General features: G+C 41.4%; 1 protein-coding gene across 1 annotated transcript in view; it reads right to left on the bottom strand.

Moving 5' to 3' along the window:
* PRELID2 (PRELI domain containing 2) overlaps window positions 1-18,671 on the bottom strand; it is an 82,736-nt gene extending 64,065 nt beyond the window's left edge. The window contains exons 1-4 of the mRNA XM_001099038.5: window positions 18,461-18,671; window positions 5,909-5,966; window positions 2,685-2,758; window positions 645-805 (exon numbers count right to left, since the gene is read on the bottom strand). Of these exons, the coding sequence (XP_001099038.2) occupies window positions 645-805; window positions 2,685-2,758; window positions 5,909-5,966; window positions 18,461-18,535 (368 nt within the window). The 5' untranslated portion in view covers window positions 18,536-18,671. The remainder of the gene's footprint in view (window positions 1-644; window positions 806-2,684; window positions 2,759-5,908; window positions 5,967-18,460) is intronic.
* Window positions 18,672-24,179: the final 5,508 nt, after the last annotated feature.

Genomic DNA, 24,179 nt, shown 5'->3' on the forward strand with positions numbered 1-24,179 from the left:
TTGTTTGTAAAAAAAAGAACTTAGATACCATCTGTCTATCAAAAAAGTAGTAGCTATATAAAATGTCATACAGTCACAGGATTGAATTATATGCAATAAAGGAATAAGCTATATATATATTTATATATTTATGTATATATTTATATATATTTGTTTATATATATATTTATATATCACATGGTTTAAGCTCAGAAACATTCCATTAAGTAAAAAAAAAGTACACAATTTACAAACTCACAATTTACAAAATAATTTATAATATATGTTTAAAAATGTATACAAAATCACACTATACAGACTCTATGAGTATATATGTAAGTATCTAAAGGTATCTCTTTAAGGTCCGGAAGAATATTCAGCAAACTGATAACACACACTACTTCTCGAGATGGTGAAAAAGACACCAGGATTGGGAGGGATGGTCAGATGGGAGTTGAACTCTATCATTTCCTGATCCCCCTCCAAAAAATTCATTAATTACTGTGATTAAAAAATTAATAATGTGGAATTCATATGAGTTATAAACAAAGGTCATAAGTATAGAACCATAGATTTTGAATGTATGTACTCATGTGTCCATCCCTGCATCCAAAACACACACACACACACACACACACACACACACACACACACACGAGTCTTACCAATTTGGGTTTTCCATACTTTCCCGGAAGACAGACTCTTCCTTCATGGATGCGTATTGTGTCCACGTAAGGCAGTGACTCCGTATAGCCATGTTTCTTTCCCGAGGATTGAGCCATGACTCCTCTTCTAATTGGATATTAGGTACTTTCAAAATGCTCACCTGCCCAACAGAAAGAGAATGGCTTTCTCAATTTAGGAAGAGCAGGCTACCTAATGACCACATCCAGAGTTACTCTCAGTCTTGGATAACCAAGAGGACAAGTAATCCTGATATATGGATGATGGCTCACCAGTGGCTGTACGTTTTTGATAATCAAACATACTATGACCTTACTAAGTGCTGGTGAGGACATGCAAATGACCCAGGATTTATGTAGGCTATACAGTCCCTGGCCTAATTTCCCTAACTGCTAAACACTAAGCAAATTATCAGCCTCCTTCGCATCTCCTCTAAGGCTGGTTATGGCCTTCTTAAATTGATGGATTCTAATCGAGCCCACTTACAGGCTTACATGCAGAACAATATCAGGTAAAATATTTTCTTCATTTTAAACTCTGTCCAATACGTAGAAATGTATGGTTTCCTAGGTGAAGACATGGAAAACTACAAAGGCAGAATTGTACAAGTCAGAGGTGTCCTTAAATTATTTAAGAATTGAGATACAAGACAAAGTTGAATGCCTTTTTAAATAATAGATTCAGAGTGAGTATACAGGGCAAAGGCAGGGTACACACTCTGGAAAAAGCCAGTAATAATTTGCTGCTACAGTGCAACAAGTTTTACCATCTGGAAAAAAGAAAGTTAATTTTCATTGTCATATCAGCTTTATTACACTGAAGAATGTGACAGTCTTTTAATTCATGATAAGGAAGTGATGGAAGCTGCCATTTGTTCCACCTACAACACAGCAATTTAATTTGCAAGCTAGTCGGCAGGATCCAAGCTGGGTTCCACATTTGATATGGTTTGGCTGTGTCCCCTCCCAAATCTCATCTTGAATTGTAGCTCCCATAATCCCCACATGTCATGGGAGAGACTCAGTGGGAGGTAACTGAATCATGGGGGCGGGTTTTCCCGTGCTGTTCTCATGACAGTGAATAAGTCTCACGAGATCTGATGGTTTTATAAAGGGCAGTTCCCCTGCACACACTCTCTTGCCTGCTGCCACGTAAGATGTGCCTTGGCTCCTCCTTCACCTTCCACCATGATTGTGAGGCCTCCCCAGCCATGTGGAACTGTGAATCCATTAAAACTCTTTTATTAAATTACCCAGTCTCAGGTATGTCTTTATTAGCAGCCTGAGAATGGACTAACACAACATCACACACAGAATCTCTCTCAGGTTGAAACTACCCTCTGAGACCTGTTTGAAAGGGCATATCCAGATGCTTTCCTCTGACTTCCTCATAGCTCTAAAAGGACTCCCACTGAAAATCCCTCTATAGTTCAAGCAATGTGATTAAAAATTTCCACTCACCTTTTTCCAACAAAGAATCACCAGAGTGCTCTTCTTCAAAGAGAGAAAACATTTGCTATCATGAAGATTTCATCATCAATGATATTACTTTAGAGAAATACACATAAAGACTTAACAGAGGGCGTGGAGAACATTATTCTCTGGTAAATAGCTGTTATCTCTGATAGTGAATTAGAAACTGAAGTTTTTCTCTTTCTTATTAAAGATGAGACTAAATATTTACAATCTTCCCATTTCTGATCATTCTCACCTAAGAGTCATTTCTAATCATGAAAAGACTAGTCACTTCATGCAAAATGCCAAAAGTATCTTTAAAGTAATTGCACAACATCTCTATGTCCATTAAGAGTCCTTCACAAGACAGAGAGACAAAGTATCTCCAGTGGCATCTGCTAAAACTGAGGTTGGATAAGAAAGAGCTTTCTTCCTCAGAAGGCTGTGAAGTAAAAGGAGGAGGAAGTTTCTAATGCTCCTTTACATCAGAAAATGCTGTTCCTTTTCATGACTATTAAAAAAACTCAATGTTACAACAACTGTGATTAAACTTTAAAATGACCTTACCTTCCTTAAAATTTCTGGAACCACATTCTGACAGATTGCAATCCTCTTTCTGTAGATGACCCCTGTTGATTCATCTAAAAAAGAAAAATTTTTATACACAAAAAATTAAGGAAATGTGTTCTTTTCTTAGTGTCAATAAATCTTGGGGGGTTTTTTGTTGTTTTTTGTTTTTTGGTTTTTTCTTTTTTGAGACACCCAGGCTGGAGTGCAATGGCATGGTCTCGGCTCACTGCAACTTCCACCTCCAGGGTTCAAGCGATTCTCCTGCCTCAGCCTCCCGCAATAAATCTTTTAAAGTCAATCTCAATTTTCTATTTGCAGAATTCCTACAGAAAATGTTTAATTCAAAATTCAGTTTCCCTGACACTTTCCTGGGCCAAATCAGATATTCCTTATCTGTGATGAAGGAATAAGGGTACAACAGTAACTCAGAACGCACATTCCAGTGTCAAGGATGAAATAATCACAACCATTCACTGCTCTGGACTATCCGTGTCAGTGCCCCAATGACGATGACCAGTGGGACTCCTGCTCAACTCCAAAGAGAATGTTTCAACAAAAAGGGGGAGAACCTGATGCTGCTACTTTCTGTACCTAACTTTCAAGCACAGATATCTGGCTACAAAATTTAAACCTATAACTCATTTTACCAGCCACATTTATCTCTCATAAGAGAGTAGACTTCCTGTTGTTACCGGCAGCAAATTTGTACGCGTCTGCAGCAACCTCAATTCTGGCCTCCTCAGAAGAAGGAATTCGACTGAGGGGCATCAGGCAGAAGGAGGGACCAAGACAAGTTTTAGAGCAGGAGTGAACGTTTATTAAAAAGAATAGGAAATGGCTATTCCTATTCTTTTTATAAACCTTCCTAAACAGGAAAAAGCTATTCTGGTTCCTTTAGAATGGGAATGAAAGGAAGGAAAGGACACTTGGAAGACAGCCAAGCGGGCAACCTGAAAGGCAAGTGTGTGGTCTGACCTTTTGACTTGGGGTTTTACGCGTTGGCATACGTCCGGGGTCTTACATCACTTCTCCCAAATCCTGAGATCTTATCAGGAAGCTGCTGATCATCAGTTTCAGGTGTTTTCTATCTATTAGGAGCGTGCCTTTGCCTGATGCCAACTGTGACCAATTATTACTTTAGTGAGACAGTTAACAACCGCCTGACCATCACCTGATGGTCACCCAACACTCCTGGGTGGGTGCGTGTGTGTGTGTGTGTGTGTGTAAGCTCTCTTACGTGTGTGTGTATGTGTGTGTAAGTCCTCTTCTGTGTGTGTGTATAAATGTGTAAGCCCTCTTCTGTGTGTGTGTAAGCTCTCTTCTGTGTGTATATGTGTGTAAACTCTCTTTGTGTGTGTGTGTAAGCTCTCTTCTGTGTGTATGTGTGTGTAAACTCTCTTCTGTGTGTGTGTGTAAGCTCTCTTCTGTGTGTGTGTATGTGTAAGTCCTCTTCTATGTGTGTGTAAGCTCTCTTGTGTATGTGTGTGTAAGCCCTCTTCTCTGTGTGTGTGTGTGTGTAAGCCCTCTTCTATCCTGCTCATACTTGACTAGCTACCTACTGTAACACTAGGACTGCAACCATTTTGGTCTGCGATGAAGTTTCCAGAATTAAACCAGGGATGTAAAAAACAATGTTAAGAAAAAGAAAGGCAGAGGCAGAGAAAAGAATAAACTCTGAAGTGCAGTCTTCTGCTTTGTGAATCACTGTGACTTAGCCACTCTGTTACAGGTTTTCTCAAAGCTCTGGCTATAGTAGTCCCAACCCTTCATGCAAAAACCCTGACTGCCCAGAAGCTGTTGATAGGGTGCCAACCCCTCTGCCCACTGGCCCTCCCTTTGGCCATCTCATCTAGTGCTTGCTTCACAAATACTCGAAATGGATTAGCCACTCCCAACGGCAAAGATGCCCCTGACAATGATAGAAATTATAATTAACATTTCAATTTAGAATATGCACAGTGTTCTCTCATTTGATCTTCGTAACAACCTAAAAACAAGATTATTTTCCCATTTGACAGATGAAGAAACTGAGGCTCCAAAAAGTTAGGTCACCAAGGTAGTAATGAAACCAAGATTTGAAATCCAGTTTGTCTGATGACAAATAACAAGTTTTTCCCACACTGCAGGTACATGAGAAAATATTTTTAATATATCTACATGGTTATAGAAGTACAGAAAATGCATATACAAGCAAAAGGCAGTTATGTTTGCCAAGCACAGAGAGGGCTCCAGAGTCACACAACAAACAGTAGCATCTCATGATTCCTAAGAAGGCTAAAGGGCATGCTGGACCTAGGCCCCAGTGTCTCCAAAGCTTTGTACATTGACTATGTGCATCGTCACAGCTTCCTGCTTTGCCCAGTTCTCAGGTTTAAACACTGACACTGATAATGGTTTTTGTTGAGATAGGGATAACACAGAAGAGAAGAGCTTCCTATGCTCTAGACCAGGAATCAGTAAACATTTTCTGTGAAGAATCAGATGTTAAATAATTTAAGTTTTGTGGGCAATAAAGTCTCTGTGGCAACTGCTCAACTCTGCTATTATAGTGAGGAAGCAGCCATAGATGACATGTAAACAAATGTGAGTATGTTCCAATCAAACTTTATTTACTAAAACAGACAGCGCGAGCCATAGCTTGTCAACTCCTGATTTAGTCAATGCTAAACCACATTGCCAAGTAGTTGGGATTCCATAAGCAATCACTTTATGGTCACATCTCATATTTAATCATATGCATTTTGCTATCTACAAAATGATATAATAGGCTACAGCCATGTGACCTTGAGCAAGTCACTTAACTTATCTGTATCTCAGTTTCTCCGTGCATTAAATGAGCAGTCTAATATCTATCCCACACATTGTTCTGAAGATTAAATGAATTAATAAAAGTAAGAGTACCTGGCACATATTAAGGGCTCAAAAATGTTAGCGGTTACAATTATATATAGCTCAATGTTGTCATCAATTATTAGTTAGAAAGTGACAAAAAGCATCAGCAGGCCTTTTACTATCGTAAATCCTGGTGCTCTACCTGCCACACCTTTCTAAGTCACCTCAAGTACAGAAATATACCTGTTTAACAACTAATAATGGAAAGGGACTGTAGGTGAACAATTTTTTTAAAAACCTAATAGGCCACACACACACATACACACATCTTTACAAAAACCACTATCATTTAACGATCATTTCTGAAAAAAACTGTACAGAGAACTTACCTCTTTTTTCCTCCGTGATTTTTACAGAGAGGACATTTTTATCCATGGGGTTGGGGTACTAAACAAAAACACATAAAAAAGAATTACCATTAATCTACCAAGGTGAATTATTTAGTAGTAACCACAGCTGTTTGCAGGACTAGTAAATATTTTCCAAGAAACTTCTAAACAAAGCCCAGTTTTGAATCATGGATCCTAATTTTATAACTTGGCCCTAGATAAGTGAGATGCTATCATCATCTCGACTTACACGAAATCTGGGGAAAACCTTCTTTAGATCCAACCTAGCCCTGAGGGGGATGAGGTTAAGCTAATCAGTAAATAATAATAGTATTAATATTGAACCAGCCTAACATAAATCAAGAGTGTTCTTTGAGTTAGGCACTGTACTAAATGCTTTCCTTGTACAATCTTGTCTAAATCCAACAGCCTCTCTGTTATAACTGATTTATGTGATATCATCATCCCCATCTTTCAGATATGGAAACTGAATGAAGACTGGATTGTTTAGGGTCACCCAGCTGGCTCCTGGTGGAGCCAGGGAATTAAACCAGGCCTGTTTAATATAGAGTGGACCTCTTCACTATGGTCTAATATCATTGTCTGGTGGCTGGGTTAGCATCACAGTAGGATAATCATAGAAGTATGCTTTGCTAGGCACATAGTAAAAGCTCAATAAATATTTAACATGCTGATTTAATTCCCCTGAAAAGCAATTTGGCTGTGACAAGGTTGATAATAGCCACTGCTTTTGTCTTAGGCAATTTACATACTTTAGATACATTAGCTCAGTTAATTCACAAAACCATTCTATAAGGTGTTACTTTTTCCACTTCATATATGAAAAATAAGGCTTAGATAAATTAAATAATTTGTTCAAATTGTCCAGCTAATGAATAGTATATCTGGGGGTAACATAATTTACCCCCTGATACTTTCTGCCAGCCTACAAAGCCTGCCCACCAAACCTACCACTAAATCGCCTAAAAGTTCACCTAACACAATCCTTTCCATTACTCAGATGTGAAAAGAGAGACACTGGGAGCAGAAGTGACCTCCTAGAAGCCACAGGACAAGGTAGCTGCTGACCCGAGCCTACTAAGCCCCCTTGGACTCTTTTCCCTGAGGTTTAGCGATGTATCATGTGATCAAATCTGAAAAGAAAATTAGCAAGAAGTCTTATCCATGACCTCACAAAGTGTTGAGCAGAAGGCAAGAGCAGCAGGCAGCCTGATGGGAGAAAAAAGAAAGTCCCCTCACTTTGCAAACTGGAGCTTTAAGTTTTCTGAACCCTAGGAAGTGAAACACAAAACTCTGACTGTGGGTCTCCACCCACAGCAGGTATGTGTGTGTGTGTGTGTGTGTGTGTGTGTGTGTGTGTGTGTGTGTGAGAGATATTGATTTATTAACGGATTTTTCAGGGAAAGGAGTTCACATTTTAACACATAATGCTAAATATTGAAGTTACTGGATATCTAATGATAAAGACTTTATGGTCCACAATCAAAAAAAAAAAAAAAAAAAAAGATATCTATGACCCAAAAAGACAGTAGATTAGAACACAGGCTCTCTGAGGGCAGGAATACTGTCTATTTCAGTTACTCCTATATCTCTACCAGCCAACGTAATGCCTGGCACATAGAAAGCACTCAGTCAATATTTTCTGAATAAACAATTTGGAATATAAACCTCAATGACCTCAGGGATCAATTTGGAAAATGAGCCTGCCTTCAGTCAGAAACCAATCTATTAAGAGAGCAGTGGCTCAGCTTTCGGCAACCTCAATATCTCTTCATGTTCCATGTTGGTAAACTCTGTTATTCACACTTCCATCCTGGAAACTGCAATCTTGATAACTGATGAAAAACTTGGTTTTTAAAAATCTATTTATGGCCGGGCGCAGTGGCTCACGCCTGTAATCCCAGCCCTTTGGGAGGCCGAGGCTGGCAGATCATGAGATCAGGAGATCAAGACCATCCTGGCTAACATGGTGAAACCCCGTCTCTACTAAAAAATACCAAAAATTAGCCGGGCACAGTGGCAGGCACCTGTAGTCCTAGCTACTCAGGAGGCTGAGGCAGGAGAATGGCCTGAACCCAGGAGGTGGAGCTTGCAGTGAGCCAAGATTGTGCCATGGCACTCCAGCCTGGGCCACAGAGCGAGACTCCATCACAAAAAAAAAAAAAAAAATCTATTTATTTATATATTCATTCATTCATTCATTTTAGCCCTAGGGAAAAAAAAATGCTTGGCTGGGCATGGAGGCTGATGCCTGTAATCCCAGCACTTTGGGAGGCTGAGGCGGGTGGATCACTTGAGGTTAGGAGTTTGAGACCAGCCTGCCCAAAATAGTGAAACCCTGTCTCTACTAAAAATACAAAAATTAGCCAGATGTGGTGGTACACACCTGTGGTCCCAGATACTCAGGAGGCTGAGGCAGGAGAATTGCTTGAACCTGGGAGGCGGAGGTTGCAGTGAGCCGAGATCATGCCACTGCACTCCAGCCTGGGTGACAGAGTGAGACTCTGTCTCAAATAAAAAAAAAAAAAAATGCTTGGAACTACAATGATTGTTTCTTGAAGTTCAGCCCTTCCAAGTTACATGCCCGTAACAGAGGGTCAGGTTTAGATACTCTGCTCCTCAGCAAAGGAGACTTTCGCTTACATAGTACCCCTAAAGTAAGGGAGATATTTGAGACTCACACAGGTCCTCTGAATTGTGATTATATGTGTGTAAATTGTAACATGTTCACTAAAGTAAAATGGGCTTATCTCGTTTACTACAGTTCTAGCTTGTTCATTACATACCCATAAATATATATTGACTGAATATTATACATTCACCATAAGTTGTAGGAAGATGACTCAACTAAACTATAAAGGACATTGAAAATGTAATCACATTTGAGACATGGTGATCAAATTTTTCAAGTTCTGATTACTTCACTAAGTTATCAGAGAAATTCTTAAACATTATAAACTCAAATACTTCACACTTACATAATTTTTGGAGTTGAAGAGTCATGAGCCTCAAGTTTCCATAGAAGAATAGTAGAAGAAAGTAGGGGTTTATTTGCAATAGCTAACTGCCCTATTATGAAAGGCACGTATTTCAACCTCTTTAAAGATTTACTGAACTGAGGCGCCCCCTACCTGGCGTTACTTGAAATGATCTGACGCCATCTCGTGGTAACTTGAATATTCATGTTTTAATTCATGAAAATTTACCAAAACTCCCACGAGAAAGAGTTGAAAGAGGGAAGGTTTCTCAGAGGTCAACACCAGAAACACTTACCTGGGAAGGAGACAGGAGGCAAGTGGCCAGGTTTTTCTGGACACCTTTTCAAACACAATCCAGTATGATTGCAGAATTGATCAAGCTAAATCAGGATCACACCCATCAAAGACTTACCAAGCAGCTACTGTGTTCATGCAAGGTGCTATCCTAGAGAAGCCGCCATGCACATGATTTCATTCAGCCCTTCTCAAAGCATGAAAATCTATCAAGCATTAATGCTATAAATATAATAGTATAAAGACTGCAGACAAGCAGGGTCACACTGGGATTCTTCAATCACCATTTCATACTAGAGACTCTCATGAAAGCAATGTGATCTGAAGACCCAGATATCTGCCAAAAGTCCTTGTCTTTCTTGATCCTGACTCAGGTGATCACAAACTGCAGTGTGCATGAGAATGATGCCACAGGCTGCATACATATGCCATGTATGCTATACTACTTTATGGATGATTTAAGGGATTTTTAAAGGTATATTTGACTTCATTTTGCATATCCTTATAATTTTTACTTTCTTCACAGAATATGTAAACTAACTCATTTTCCTTTCCCCAAGACATGAAGCTACTGCAAATACCACTGTATATATCATATGTATGTTACAGTCTAACAAGGGTAAAATGTAGACTCTCCTAAAGATGTTGTATCTGCTTGCTTTATTTTTTACATATTAAAAGATAAGCCAAGAACTCCATAATATTGGGCGGGGGGAATAAGCATTAAAGCAAACACACACATATAAAAAGTAAGAGTCCAAGAAACTGAGTCCATCTAATTACAGAAATCATATTCAATATGTTTGTGGGAGAAGCTTCATGAAGATATAACATTTAGCATTCATATGTGCTGAGAGAAAAAAAAAACCCATAAGCTTTCAGAAAGCCTACTCTTAAAAGAGTTATTAAAATATCAACTTTCCAAAAAGCTCAGAAGCCAATGCCTGTTTTTTATAACATTTTCTCCCCCTCTCAGAAACAGTCAATGACATCCAAAGGAGTCACTGTCTACCAATTTTCAAATGAGGTTACCCGAGAGAGTACAAGGAAGCAGGTGAGTGACAGATGTGTCTGAAGAGTCCTGCAAAGAAGGCAAAGAAGACCTACCGTCAGTCTGGTATATTAACATCCCCGTGTTATAAGCATTAAGGGAATCTGTTATCTAGGCTGCTGCCAAACATGTACATGCAAAGAGATGGGGCTGCTGAAAAGAGATTTGGTGTTTAGCAGCAGAAAAACATCACCACGAGCTATGCCAAATTCCTTTTATGAGCTCCACACATCATAGTCTATCACAGAAGAAAAGCAAAGTTGATTTTATACCAAGACGAGATCAAGGACAAAACATAATTAAGTTGAAAAGTATTTTGAATGGCTGTTCATTGGTCTTTCAATAGGATGATGAAATAGAAAGAACAAAGGGCAATGAGCCAAGACATGCAGACTACAACGCTGCCATCTGTGAGGCCAGGGTGGTGAACCACCAGGTGACCATCGAGGTCCTTCTGGCCAGGAAAAGCTATGATTCCAAACAAAGGCCAACCAACAGCACATCAGCCTCTTTCTTTCAAAAATGGCCCAATAATCAGCAATGGCATAGTGAAGGTTTTGAAAAGACAGTTTATCATTGTAACACAGAGGAAAATCCTCTTATCACAACATCAAATGTATGCATAAACCCAGTGCAGCTAAAGATATGCTACAAATAACTGCCCAGCACTCTTCAAAATCACCATGGTCTGGAAATGCAAGGAAAGACTGAGGAACTGCCCTACACTGCAGGAGACTGGCAGCTAAATGCACTGTAGGGGCCTGAACTGAATCCTAGACTGGAAAAACAGTATCAGTGGACAATTGGCAAAATCTAAATAGGGTCTATAGGTTAGTTAATAGCATTGTATCAGTGTTAATTTCCTGGTTTTAAAAACTATACTGTGGTTCAGGGAAGCTGGAAAAAAGTATACGGGAATTATTTGTTTTGCCATATTGATTTTGAAATGGTTTATAAGTCAAATTGTTTCTAAAGGAAAAGTTAAGAAATAAAAAACAAAATTAAAGACAGGATTTTGGAAAATGGTGAATTTTAGAGCCCAAGAGATCTGAATTGGAATCTCATCTGTGAGAAGCTTCGACAAATCATTTTAATCTGCCCTAGTCTCTTCATCTGTAAAGTGAGAATAAATAATTACCTCAAAGAGTTGTTACAAGAATTAAAGGAAACAATTTAATTACAGTATAATACCTAGCACTGTGCAAGTAGAAAATCAATGTAGCTGGTTTTGCTACTAACAAATGAATCAACACTTTTGAAAACTTAAAAAGCTTCAAGACTTCGGTTTTTACCTTGCGATTTACTGTGGTATGGCATTAAATATATTGCTGGCATCTATCTGCAATCCAAAAATACTTAAACAATGATTTTAAAATGATTAGAAGATAATATATCTGATTTTCCTAGACTAATTAAAAAAAACTCACAAGCTCATACTTTACCAGTTCAGAATTTGTGTGAGATACAAGGCCTTCCTGACACTTCACTCTGCACTAGCATTAGGGAAAGGGCTGCACCAGAGAAGCGAGAGTGCAAGAGAGAGTATTTACTTGGTTTTTTAAAGGCAACTATTTCTAAATAGTTTAAATGCTTTCATGGATTTATAGTTAAAATATAAATCTAGCCCCATACTATAATGTAACGTCTGCCATATGCCCCCGAGAAAGCCTTATCATGAAAACTACTACATCCTCCTCTGTCCCTTCTGACAGTGAACGCCTTGAAGACAGGTCCATGTACTTAGATCGTGAAAATTTTTTTTTTTTTTTTTTTTTTTTTTTGAGACTGGGTCTCATTTTGTCACCCAGGCTGGAGTGTAGTGGTGATGCAATTACAGCTCACTGCAACCTCTGCCACCCGGTTCAAGCGATCCTCCTACCTCAGCCTCTCGAGTACCTAGGACTACATGTGTGTGCCACCATGTCCGGCTAATTTGGGTGGGGGTGGGGGTTGTTTGTTTCTGTGTCTGTGTGGTTTGGAGTGTTGTTGTTGTTGTCGTTAGAGATGGGGTTTTTGCCCTGTTGCCCAGGCTGGTCTTGAACTCCTGGGCTCAATTCATCAACCCACCTCGGCCTTGCAAAGTGCTGGGATTATAGGCATTAGCCACCATGCCTGGCCAATATCTTCTATCTTTTATACACTGATTAAGCAGCAATCTCCACTAGATAAGTTTCTAAGTATACTTTACAGTTATTCAAATGGCATTTAGAAAATATTCCTCATTCAAATGTGTATCTTTATTCACGCTCACTCTCCCCTTTATTACTCTAAGTTAGTAAAGATTTCTGAGGCCACTTCTCTCAGCTTTTTATTTTCAGGCTCATGAAATCAATGCAACAAATTATTGTTGTTGTTGTTGTTGTTATCATTATTCAACAAGTACTTTAAAAGAGCCTACTGTGTGCTGAAATTAAGCTAGGTATGTTATGCGTAACTGTATGCATTATCCAATTTAATTTCTCCAACAACTCCAGAAGATAGTGATTATTATTCTCATTTTGCAGATGAGGAAATCGAGGCATAGAAAAATGAAATGATCCATCCAAGCTCACAGGGCTAACAGCGCTCCATCCCTGTCTTCCCCACCCCATCCGATATCAGAGCCCACATTCTGCACATCTGCACCATTCTCCTTTACATCATGCCTAATCTTCTAGTGGAACTGAAGACAGGAAGATAAAAGTGAAGAAAGATTAGTACAGCATGTGACAAAAGATAAATAATCATTTTGTTAAACTAGGCCTATGGTTTATCAGATCGTTTATTTTAGAAATGCAGGTTCACCCCCAAATATTTCTGGAGCTTTGCAAGGAGATATGTTCCACACATGTAAGTGTCAGATTTGCAAGGGAGAAAAGATAGGATCAGAAATGGAAACATTATTAATTACCCAATCAACTTTCTACTCTAAATGGAAATAGCCATTCATAAATCCCCTTTATGAGCTTAAGAGTAAACATTCAAACCATTTTGTTCAGCATACCAGGCTCCCAGCCAAAATAAATAACACCCAGGGTCATTCTGTTGAAGCAAAGAAATTATTAATATTTTAATCTATCCATTTTATTACAGTACCAAAAGTAAGGACATGTTTCTGAATCCCATACTGACTTCAATCTAAAATTGCACAGAGCTAATCCCCAAAAGAGTTACTTCATTCATTCATTCAACAAGGATTTGCTGTGTACCTACTATGTTCCAGGATCTCTTTGGGTACTTGGGATACATCAGAAACAAATGACAAAAATCACCACCTATGAAGGTGATACTCTATTCACTATGATTCTTTTGACCACAGCATAAAAAGAAAATCAACCTTGCAAAGGTAAGAAAAATCTTTACTTCTCTGGCCTCATTTAGATACAAACAAGAAAACATAGTCAATATAATGGCTCTCTGGATCCTTTTTAATGACTTTAAATTTCAGGCAGATGAAATTTAAGAAGTTCTCTGAATCCAGGTCACGAAAGGCAAGCCCATTAGAAAGGTCTAAGTGAGATTCCAAAGAAGACCTATTTTCTACATTGCTACATTCGTCTATGCAACTTTGTGTTCTCTTTGTAGATGATTTTAAGTAAAAGGAAGGAAACAGTGGTAAGTGATGAGAGCTAGAAAGCTAAGAGTCACACAAAGAAAGAAACCAAAATACACCGTCAAGTGCATTGACACTATAGTTCTTGGAATACATACAGTTCAGCATCCAATGAATAAACCATTTTGGGTTTCATAACATTCCTCCATGAAGTTTATTGAGAAATACTATATTTCACGAACAAAGGGTATCATATTGTTTGTTTTCACAGTGTCATTTAGCTTTGAAAGCATGCAGCTAATATTTTGCCTGTGGTATTCAACAGGCAGATGTAAGAAGAGCAAACATTCTTCAGGTTTTAAAAACAGTAGTATATTATAACTTGGAAGGCAACTGCTAACAAACCAAAAGCCATAGATCAGTAGATTTGATTTAAAATAGAACTTCTTCAGTGCTAAAGCAGCTTCAAACATACCATTGTGCAAAATCAGATTAAATACTTCCCAGGGATCCTCAGATGATTGTCCCTTCTGCCAAGTGCTTTCCTTTGAAACAAAAATCATAAAGACTGAAAGAAAAATAAAAGTGTATTTTGCCAAAAAGATAATTATTACTACCCTAGGTTTATAAAAAAAAAGCTTTTCAAACTGTCAACACATGTGATATCCTCACAACAACCCTGGAAGGTAGGTGGGGTAGGTGGCATTACCATTTTCACAGAGGAGAAACTAGGGCTTACACAGTTGTGATGTTACTCACTGCACAAGGGCTCCTCGTCAAGTGCACCCATGGGCACAGGACTGCACCCACCTAGAGGAAGGAGTACCATTTTCTAATTTGCATAAATAGTCTCATTTGCTTTCCACCAGCCCTATGAACTGTGAGCTTATGAAGTGGACCCCTAAAAGATGCCTTTTCTAATTTGGACAAGGACACAGTATAGGATGGTGAAAACGGTTTTCCATGGCCACCCAACCTAACAGTGAAAGCATAATGATTAGGATCCAGGTCTACTGAATTCCAGTTCATGGCTTTGAATAACATAAGGGGAAAATTCACCCAGCAAATGGATTTACTGACATCTTATAAATAGCCACATAGCTCCTTTCAAGAAATCTCTGAAGGATTCCTTTATGAATGAATAGAAAGAAAGGAAGTACAGTGACATGCATGACGTTAACACTGTTCCATCACTAGATCTTTAGTCTCCAAATGTTTGTCCCTTGTTTTCCCAGTTCCGCCTTCCATTTCCCAGTTCTGATATTCCCAGTTCTGCCTTTCTCAGTTCTGCCTTTCCCAGTTCTTCCCTTCCATAGTTCATGTTCACTATGTACCAGGTACTCTGCTAAATATTTTATAAGAATTACAACAGGTTCTAACTGAATATAGCTATATAAGTGACCTCAGCTATACCACACAGCACACAAAAACCAACCACATGAGCTTAGTCAACTCACAGAATTGTGAAAATTAAAAGCCTGTCGTTGGTTTAAGTCATTAAATTTTGGAGCGGTTTGTTACATACCAATAGATAACTTAAACATTCTGTGTTCTCACCCTAACATACATCCAAGTTATACCTTTATATCAGGGACAACAGATCCACACAGCTAAGCAAACTCTGAGAGAAGACTGTGAACAAAAGAAAACAGATTGAGCACAGCAAAGTTTTTTGGGCTTGTTTGTTTTTGTTTTTGAGACAAAGTCTTGCTCTGTTACCCAGGCCGGAGTGCAATGGTGTGATCTTGGCTCACTGCGACCTCCACCTCCTGGGTTCAAGTGATTCTCATCTTAGCCTCCTGAGTAGCTGGGATTACAGGCATAGGCCACCACACCTGGCTAATTTTTTGTATTTTTGGTAGAGATGGGGTTTCGCCATGTTAGCCAGGCTGGTCTTGACTCCTGACCTCAAGTGATCCACCAGCCTCGGCCTCCCAAAGTGCTGGGATTATAGGCGTGAGCTGCTGCACTCGGCCAGCAAAGTTGATTCTGAAACACTGTATTCCCTCAATGATTGTTGGAAGCGCCTATTATATGCAATGCAGCAGAGCCTGGTGACTCAGGGTGTGAGTTTTGGATCCGTGTGTTAAAATACTGGCTGTCCTACCTGCTAGCTGTAGGAACTTGAGGAAGGCACTTGGACTTCTCTGGTCCTCAGTTTCTCTATATTGTAAAATGGAAATTAATCATAACTACTTCCTGAGGGTGTTGGCAGCAGTAAACATGATAAAGTATGGAAAGCACACATGAGCGCACATACACACACACACCATGCCACACCACACACCACACACCCAGTCTTCCTAGGAAACTTCTATTCATGCTTCAGCCATCATTTCACAAGTGCCACTTCTTCAGGGAAGCCTTTCCTAAAGATCACCCTGTCTGACTTCAGCAGGCCTCCCTGCTGTATTCGAGCACCATGTATTTTCCTTTTATAAGTACACAGCATCAATTTGAATTTTGTGTTCGTTTGCTCATCATTTATTTATGTTAATCTCACCCACTACACACCATCAGTTCCATGAGAACAGGGTCTGTGGTGACCTCCCACATTTTTCTAGCACCTAGCACAAAGCTTAGCACACAGAAGATAAGTATCTATTCAACAAAAGAAAAGCATTTTCCAAAAGCTGACAATGCACCGAGACCTCCGTAAATGAGAACTTGGCATTGTGTTGTGTGCTTCTGCAGGAGTGAGTCTCACCTTTAAAAACTTGAGAGTCTAATGGGAAATACAACACGGACAGAAGTCACCATCCGACACTGCAGAAGGTCAGCAAGGCCTAGACAGAGTGCCCTGAGAGTTCTGAGAAGGTGGAGATCGACTAACTCTTGATGATGACAATCCAAAAAGACTTTACAAAGGAGCAGTGGCATAAGAATACCCAGACTCCAAAGTGCCAGTCCTAACAAAAACATTGGGTGTTGGCTGTTACTTTTTGGGTCCAGAAGCCTGGCCTAAGGCAAAGTCTACAAAAGATCTGTAAATCACTCATTCCTTTATTCATTGATCAGGTTTTTATTAAATACCTAGTAGGTGCTAGGCACTAGTCTAGACACTGAAAATCAATGAACATATCAGCAAGCTGACATTCCTTCTAAAGAGGCCCCCTATAGCAAAAAAATGTTAACCAGTGTCCTCCTCATTCCTCTGTGACCAGGGCTACCGTGTCACCTCCTCTAATGGAGGCTATGCCTTATCGTTTAACAAATGACCTTCGTCTTCCCAGCATCTCCCTTAGTTTGGCTTCCGGGTTGCATATGGAGTTCAATGTCCCGTGGCTGCTAACCAAGGCAAACTGCAATTGTTGCAAATCTTGCTTAAGAAAGTGAAAACTGAAGGGGACCTTAAAAGATCTTCTGGTACAATCCTTCATCTTATAGATGTGGAAACTAAGGCCTAGAGAAAAGACCCTCGGCCAAGGTCACCCAGAGAACTAACCACACATAGAACCAGACCAGAGTACAGGAGTCCTACCTCCCAGGCCTGGGCGCTTTCGATTTCTCAAAGACATTTCCCATTTTCCTATTATCAGGACCCACAACCCTAGAAACAGTCTTTAGGATTCAGGGCCACTCAATATTGAGGAAGAGTTCATTACTTGTATTGAAATCAGTTGTAGTAATACAAACAACAATAACATTTTAGAGCCCTAACTAAACATCAGTAGCAGTGAGAAAGAAAAAAAAAAAAAAGCTCAGAGCAGATTGTGTGAGTTACAGTGAAATACGCAAAACCGATCAAGCCCAGAGAGACAAGAGTACAGGACTTCGGTGGTGCCCTCCTCACCCAACCTATTCCTGCGAGCAACCTATTCCTGCGAGCCCAATTTTGTTCCCGACCAGTTAGATGCCTTACCCATTACCTTCAAGTTCCCGGAATTTGTGATACAAAGAACAATGTACAGCCAATCAATAGTTTATATTATTTTAATATAAATTCTTGGTAAACAACTTAGGAACCGCTTCTTATTCTCCTTTAAAAACCCACTTTCGACTTCTGCTCATCAGAATGTGTACTCAGGGCACCTTCACTCCCAGGATGCAGTCCTCAAACTTGGCTCAAATAAACTCTCTTTTTATATTGATTTTGCCTCAGTTTCTTCATTTAGGTCACAGCTGTGATAAGCACTTTACGTAAGTTACCTCATCTGGATCCTCACAACAATTCTGAGTCGGTACTATTATCTTCCCCATTTTACACATTAGCAAACTAAGGCACAGAGAGACTAAGCAAGCTGCGCGAAGTCCCACAGCTGTTTAATAAGGGGAAGTGGAGAGGCGGCAGAACGATAATGCTGAGTAAACCAGGATGACTGCCCAATGGCCTCCCCTCGCTTTTAAGGGGTCAGTGATGAACGGGAAAGCTCCACACGTCGGTCATCTGCAACTCCACGGAGTTCGCGAGCTGGCATTCCCCGAGGCTCTTCCTGAAAGGAAAGCCTCTTCTTTCAGCTGGGGCAGGTGTGAACGTGATGCCAAGCACGGCGCCTTTTCCCGCTCCCTGTAAGGGGAGTTTTCGAGGAAATCCCTCTCGACCCACACATCCCTGAAGCAAAGCCCGCGGCTGGAGAGAGAGACGGACGATGCCAGCTTCCGCGTGGATGGAGGAGAGGAGAGGGGGCAAGCAGCGGAGGCAGCGCGGGATCCGGAGGGTGGAAGCGGGGCGGTACCTTTCGGAGAAAGCTGGCGACCACCTGCTCGAAGGGGTACTTGTACACCTGGTGCACGTCCACCGAGACCCCCATCCCCGCGCTCCCCGGGCCCCGCGCACCGGCCACGCCTCCGCGAGCGCAGAGCAGCCCAAGGCTCCGCCGAGGCCCGCAGGCGCCCACACTTGGACAGCCACATGGGCGTGGCCTTTTTCCTCCGCTTTTCAAACTTTCGAAACTTTATTGGCCACTCGGAGAAACGCGCAGTGGGCCACGCCCACGCCCCTGCCCCTACGCCCAGAGTCACGGAGGCGGGTGTTGTAGAGCGCGGGAGGTGCTGGAGCGCGCCCAGAGCACCTAGGGCCCCGCGGTCTCCACGCTGGCGGCGCCTGAGCGGCCCTGGTACCCTCCCGCGGCCGCGCCTGCCGAAAGAAGCTTCTCTGCCTGGAAGCCATCACGCCCCGCCCCAGGAAACCTGGACCTTGGGCTTGTGCGTTTATGGTATCACCGCCTGGAGTCACAGAATAAGCCGTGGTTGGCAGCACGGGAAAATATTAATAAGGAAGGTCTGGTGTGACAAAGGCCAGCATTACTCACGCCACCAGGCAGCTGCCTCTGAGGCTTGGGGTTGGGCCTTGTGTAAGGTCAAGATTGCCTCGGGAATAAGAACCTCGTTTTAGTGCATCCAACCCTGCAGTTAAGTTCCTTTGCTCGCTGAGGTTAAACACCACGGAGCAGGGAACTAGAGGATACAAAAGAGTTGCGAGTATTATTCTTTACTGCAACGCCCAGATGTTAGGAGAACCAGCACGTTCATCCGTGTATTCAGCACGGTTCTGAGACCTCCTATGCCCCAGCGCTGCGGTGGGCACTGCGGATTCTGCCGGGAGGAAACACATGAGCCGGCTGATTTCACACCCAATCAACAAGCTGGGAAAATAAACACAATAATCGGTTAAAGTGACACGGGCGCGGGCATGATTTTAGCGAGGGTGATTATGGAGGGTCTCCGAGGTGATGACTTTTACGATTTTGCCATCTTGCTCGCCCCTGCTGTACACAGTCACACTGGTCTGGCAAAACCCTAGCCTTGTGTAAATCTAGCTCTCCTCTGACTGTCCCTACCCAAGCCACCGGAAGGGGCTGGAGGAAAATACACACCCACTGTGACAGGCATCTTTTAAATTCATAACCACTAACCCTATGGCGCCTTTTAATGGTACCAAATACACTATGAAAGTACCGAATTTCTGGCCGGGCACGGTGACTCACGCCTGTAATCCCAGCGCTTTGGGAGGCCAAGGTGGGCGGATCACCTGGTCCGGAGTTCGAGACCAGCCTGGCCAATATGGTGAAACCCCGTCTCTCCCCGTCTCTCCTAAAAATACAAAAATTAGCTGGGCGTGGTGACGGGTGCCTGTAGTCCCAGCTACACAGGAGACTGAGGCAGGAGAATCGCTTGAACCAGGGAGACGGAGGTTGCAGTGAGCGGAGATCGCCCATTACACTCCAGCCTGGGCAACAAGAGCAAGACTCCATCTCAAAAAAAAGAAAAAGAAAAAAGAAAGTACTGAATTTCTCTAATCCACTTACTCTCCCACATTCCTCTCACCTCACACCTCTCACATCTTTGTTCCCAGTCTTATACTCCAGTCATTACCTTACTTCCATTTTCACTTAGTCAGTAGGTCACATCGCTCTGCCACCTCTCTACCAACCAGACCAAATGCCCTGCCTTCCCTCTTGTTCCTGTGGCTGAACTGTCAGCACTTTGTTTTAGCACCAGTGTCTCCATTTGTCCACTGAATCCTGAGGTGAACTGAAAAATGTTTAACAAACAGCTCTCCTTTAAAGCATAAATCACGCAAGGCCCTGATTTCCAAAGGTTGCTGATTCCTGTGGTGTAAATACTCCTACCATGTTTAAAGATGCCAACTCAATGTCACTAAACACAAGTTGGGGATTTAGCAACATGGAGTTTAGTGAGGGGTGGGAGTTGGGGAGGGAAGCACAGAAGCACACCATCACATGGTATTTTCACCACCTACATACAACAGCCATAAAGAACCAAGAACATAGATAATGGAAAAATGCAGTAGGAAGGGATGAGTTTTCAATGTTTATTACTCTTTGGCCAGGCTGCTATGGTTCCTGCCTGTAACCTCAGCACTTTGGGAGGTCAAGGCAGAAGGATCACTTGAGGCCAAGAGTTTGAGATCAGTGTGGGCAACATAGTGAAACCCCATCTCTACAAAAAATAAAATAAAAAATAAAAATTAGCCAAGTGTGGTGGCACACACCTGTTGCTAAGGCCAGAGGATCTATTAAATCCAGGAGTTCAAGGCTGTAGTGAACTATGATGGTGCCATGCACTCCAGCCTGGGCCACAGAGTGAGACCCATCTCAAATAAATAAATATTTATTAATTTTTATATGTAATTTATGTGATTGTAAATTTATACGCTTTAATAATAGCTGTGTTGAATGGCCAGCTCTAGTACATCACTAAAAGTTCCCATCCTCTTTCTTGTTCAAGGCCATCGCTCTAGCAATATCTCCCTTTCTGCATCATCAGCTTTGTCTCTAGTGGGCCATTCCAGCCAGCACAACAAGTACACTGTAATTTCTTCCATTAAAAAGAAAAAGAAAAAAAAAAAAACACTCCTAACCCTCTTAACCCCCTATCTTCACTATCTTCCTCCAGCTGTATTCCAAGTCTCTGCTCCACTGATGCTTCTCAAAAGAGCTCCCTGTAATGTCTTCAGTCCATTCCAATCAGTATTTGCCCCCACCACTTCACTGAAGCTACTGTTGTCAAGGTCATCAATGACCAAATTGCTAAATCCAATAATTAATTCTTAATCCCCACCTTATTAAGCCTGTAGGCAGTGTTTCCTTGAAATACAGAGGGAGGAGTGGAGAGGAGAATGAGATGCAAATGCTCTTACATGTGTTGGATGCATGTTGAAAAGTCACTCCACTATATCACCAATCCCTCCTTACGGGAAAACAAAAGACAGTCTTACAGGGAGACTACACAGGCCCACAAAAGAGAGTTCAATTATCTGCAGAGTTTATGGTATTTTGTATCTGCCTTTTTCACCAGAGTAGCTGGAGACCAGATGTGACATACAAACCGCTAGCGTGGGTCCTGGGCCCTGTATCCTCAATCCACTCTGACCATCAGTTTCTCCCAGAGTGTATCTTTAAGCAGGATTTCATCTCCTGATTAAGTAACCTTGAAAGGCCAATGGTGTGTCCTGAAAGATTAAAGGCCCCACCACCTGCTACCTCTACTTGGGGCTGATTGGCTGAGTGACTTGTGTAAGAACAAATGCGACCTGCCCATTCCAAGGACATTGGGGCTTTCTGAAACGTGTGCCAGACTTGACAACATGAGCCTATAATCTTGTAGCTCTGAATCACAGCCGGTTTGCACAATAGTAATCTTACTTGCTGGGTCCTCTGAGGGAGAGAGAAGAAACTGTGAAACAAATTTCCATTGCTTTTAAATTGCTTGGCTTAACTGGGCAGGGACTTGAGGATGGAAATTTGCTGACAGACCTTAGAAGTTCATGACTTTATTTGGTCTTTAAGATGCCAAATATCTTACTAAAGAGCTTTTATAAGATATCAAATACCTTTTGTATCTTCAAAGGGAGGCACAATAGTTTAAACATGGTAGACATCCAATATATTCAGGTTGAATGAATGAATGAATGATTGTAAATGCTGCAAGATTTAAGTGAGACAGAACTCCAGCCCTGACCCTGTCTCTCTGCTTTTCTCACCTTCTTCATGTTGGTTCAGTTCCCACTTCTGACCATCCTGACCATCTCTCTATCAATGATATTTTGTATCCAGTCTTATAATTATCTGTATATGTAAACACTTCACTGTTACTGCGACGTTCTCAAGACTGGAGGAACTGTATATATTATTCACTCCTCTCTATCCAGTGCTTAGTAAAATGCCTGACACCTAGTATATGTTGAAAAAACTCACGAATGTACTTAATATAAAATATGACCTTGAACAAAATCCTTCCTGCCCCTGCAGCTCAGTTTTTCCACCAACGAAAACTGAAATGCAGGGGCAGAAACTGAGTGGGCCAAGACTGTCTCTAAAATCCAGCAACCTTACATTTGAGATGTGGGCTAGAGACACAAGCCAAGGCAGGGAATAGGGATATGGTTATTGAAACCAGGGTACAGAATGATAACTTGCAAGGAAAACAAAGCAAAATCTCAGAATAGATTCAAATATGTAAAATATCATGTATGATAAGTAAGTATGGGTACTAAGGAGAAAAAATAAACTGGAGAAGAAGGATGAGAAGTGATGGCAAGGCAGGGGAGAGAGGAGCAGTGTTTAAGTTTTTTAAAAGAGCTAAGGAAGACCTCTCTGAGAAAATTACATTAAAGCAGAAAAGTTGAAAGAAGAGGAGAAGCAAGTCATGCTCATATTTGGAGGAGGATCATTCTGGGTAGAAGGAACGGCAGGTTCTAAGATCCTGAAACAGGCATTCTCCTGATACATTTCAGAACTGCAAGGAGGCCAGTATGGCTGTTGCAGAGTTCCTGAGATATAAGGTCAGAAAACATGGATCTAGGTCACACAGGGTCCTCCAGGCCATGGTAAAGATGTTGGCTTTATCTATATGAGATGGGAAGCCATTAAGAGTTTTGAGCAGAGGAGAGACATGATCTCAACTCTATATTTTAACAGAATCACTCTGGCTACTTACAGTTTGGAGAAGTGAATATGGGGAGGCAAAGTGAAGAAAAAGACCAATTAAGAGGTATGATATTTTACATATATACATATGTAAAATTTCCTCCCCTACTCCCACTCCTCACTAAACTCCACTCTTCCCTCTATATATAAATATAGATTCATGGTTCCCGGCTCATAACTCCCATAGCCCTTGCTACAGTCTTTTGCTATAATGTTGGGGGCACTTTAGGCCTCAGAAGCAGGCTTTTCTCTCTCTGACCTTCTTCTGACTTCCCTTCACCTGCCCAAGGCAGGACTCTAATCTTTCCTGGCTTTTCTGATTGATTTCTCATTCCAGAGAGCATCCTGCCCCATACCCTGCACGAAGAAATGCTGCACGGGAAGGCCACGAAGAATCTAGACAGATGGGCCTTACTAGGTTTCCTGACTCAGTCTGTTAGTATTAGATCATACCCTTTTTTAGCTAATCATATTTCTACCTGGTTGTCTTCAATCATGTCTATCCAATGGAGTCTTGCTAAGAGACCCAAAAGAACAGGGTTCAGAGAGCTCCCAGCTAGCCAAACATATGGAGATTTCTGGAGGATGGTGCACCCAGGGATAGCATGGAAGCTCCACGCCTCTTCCCCTATACCTTGCCCTATGCATCTCTTCAGCTACATCCTTTGCACTATCCTTTATAATAAACTGGTAAATGGAAGTAAGTGTTTCCCTGAGTTCTATGAGCTGCTCTAGTAAATTAATTGAATCCAAAGAGAGGGTCATGGGAAGCCCGTCTTGAAGTGGGTGAGTCAGAAGTTCTGGAGGTCAGGACTTGCAACTAGCATCTGAATGGGGAACGGTGGGGACAGCGGAGTGATCTTGTGGGACTGGGTCCTCAACTTGTGGGATCTGAACTATCTCCAGGTAGTGTCAGAATTGAATTGGAGGACACCTAGCTGGTGTCCACTGCAGACCTGAGTGCTTGCTTGCTGTATGGGGAGAAACCACACACACATTTGCA

This window comes from Macaca mulatta, chromosome 6, assembly GCF_049350105.2.
Source record: "Macaca mulatta isolate MMU2019108-1 chromosome 6, T2T-MMU8v2.0, whole genome shotgun sequence".
In the NCBI taxonomy this organism is placed as follows: domain Eukaryota; kingdom Metazoa; phylum Chordata; class Mammalia; order Primates; family Cercopithecidae; genus Macaca; species Macaca mulatta.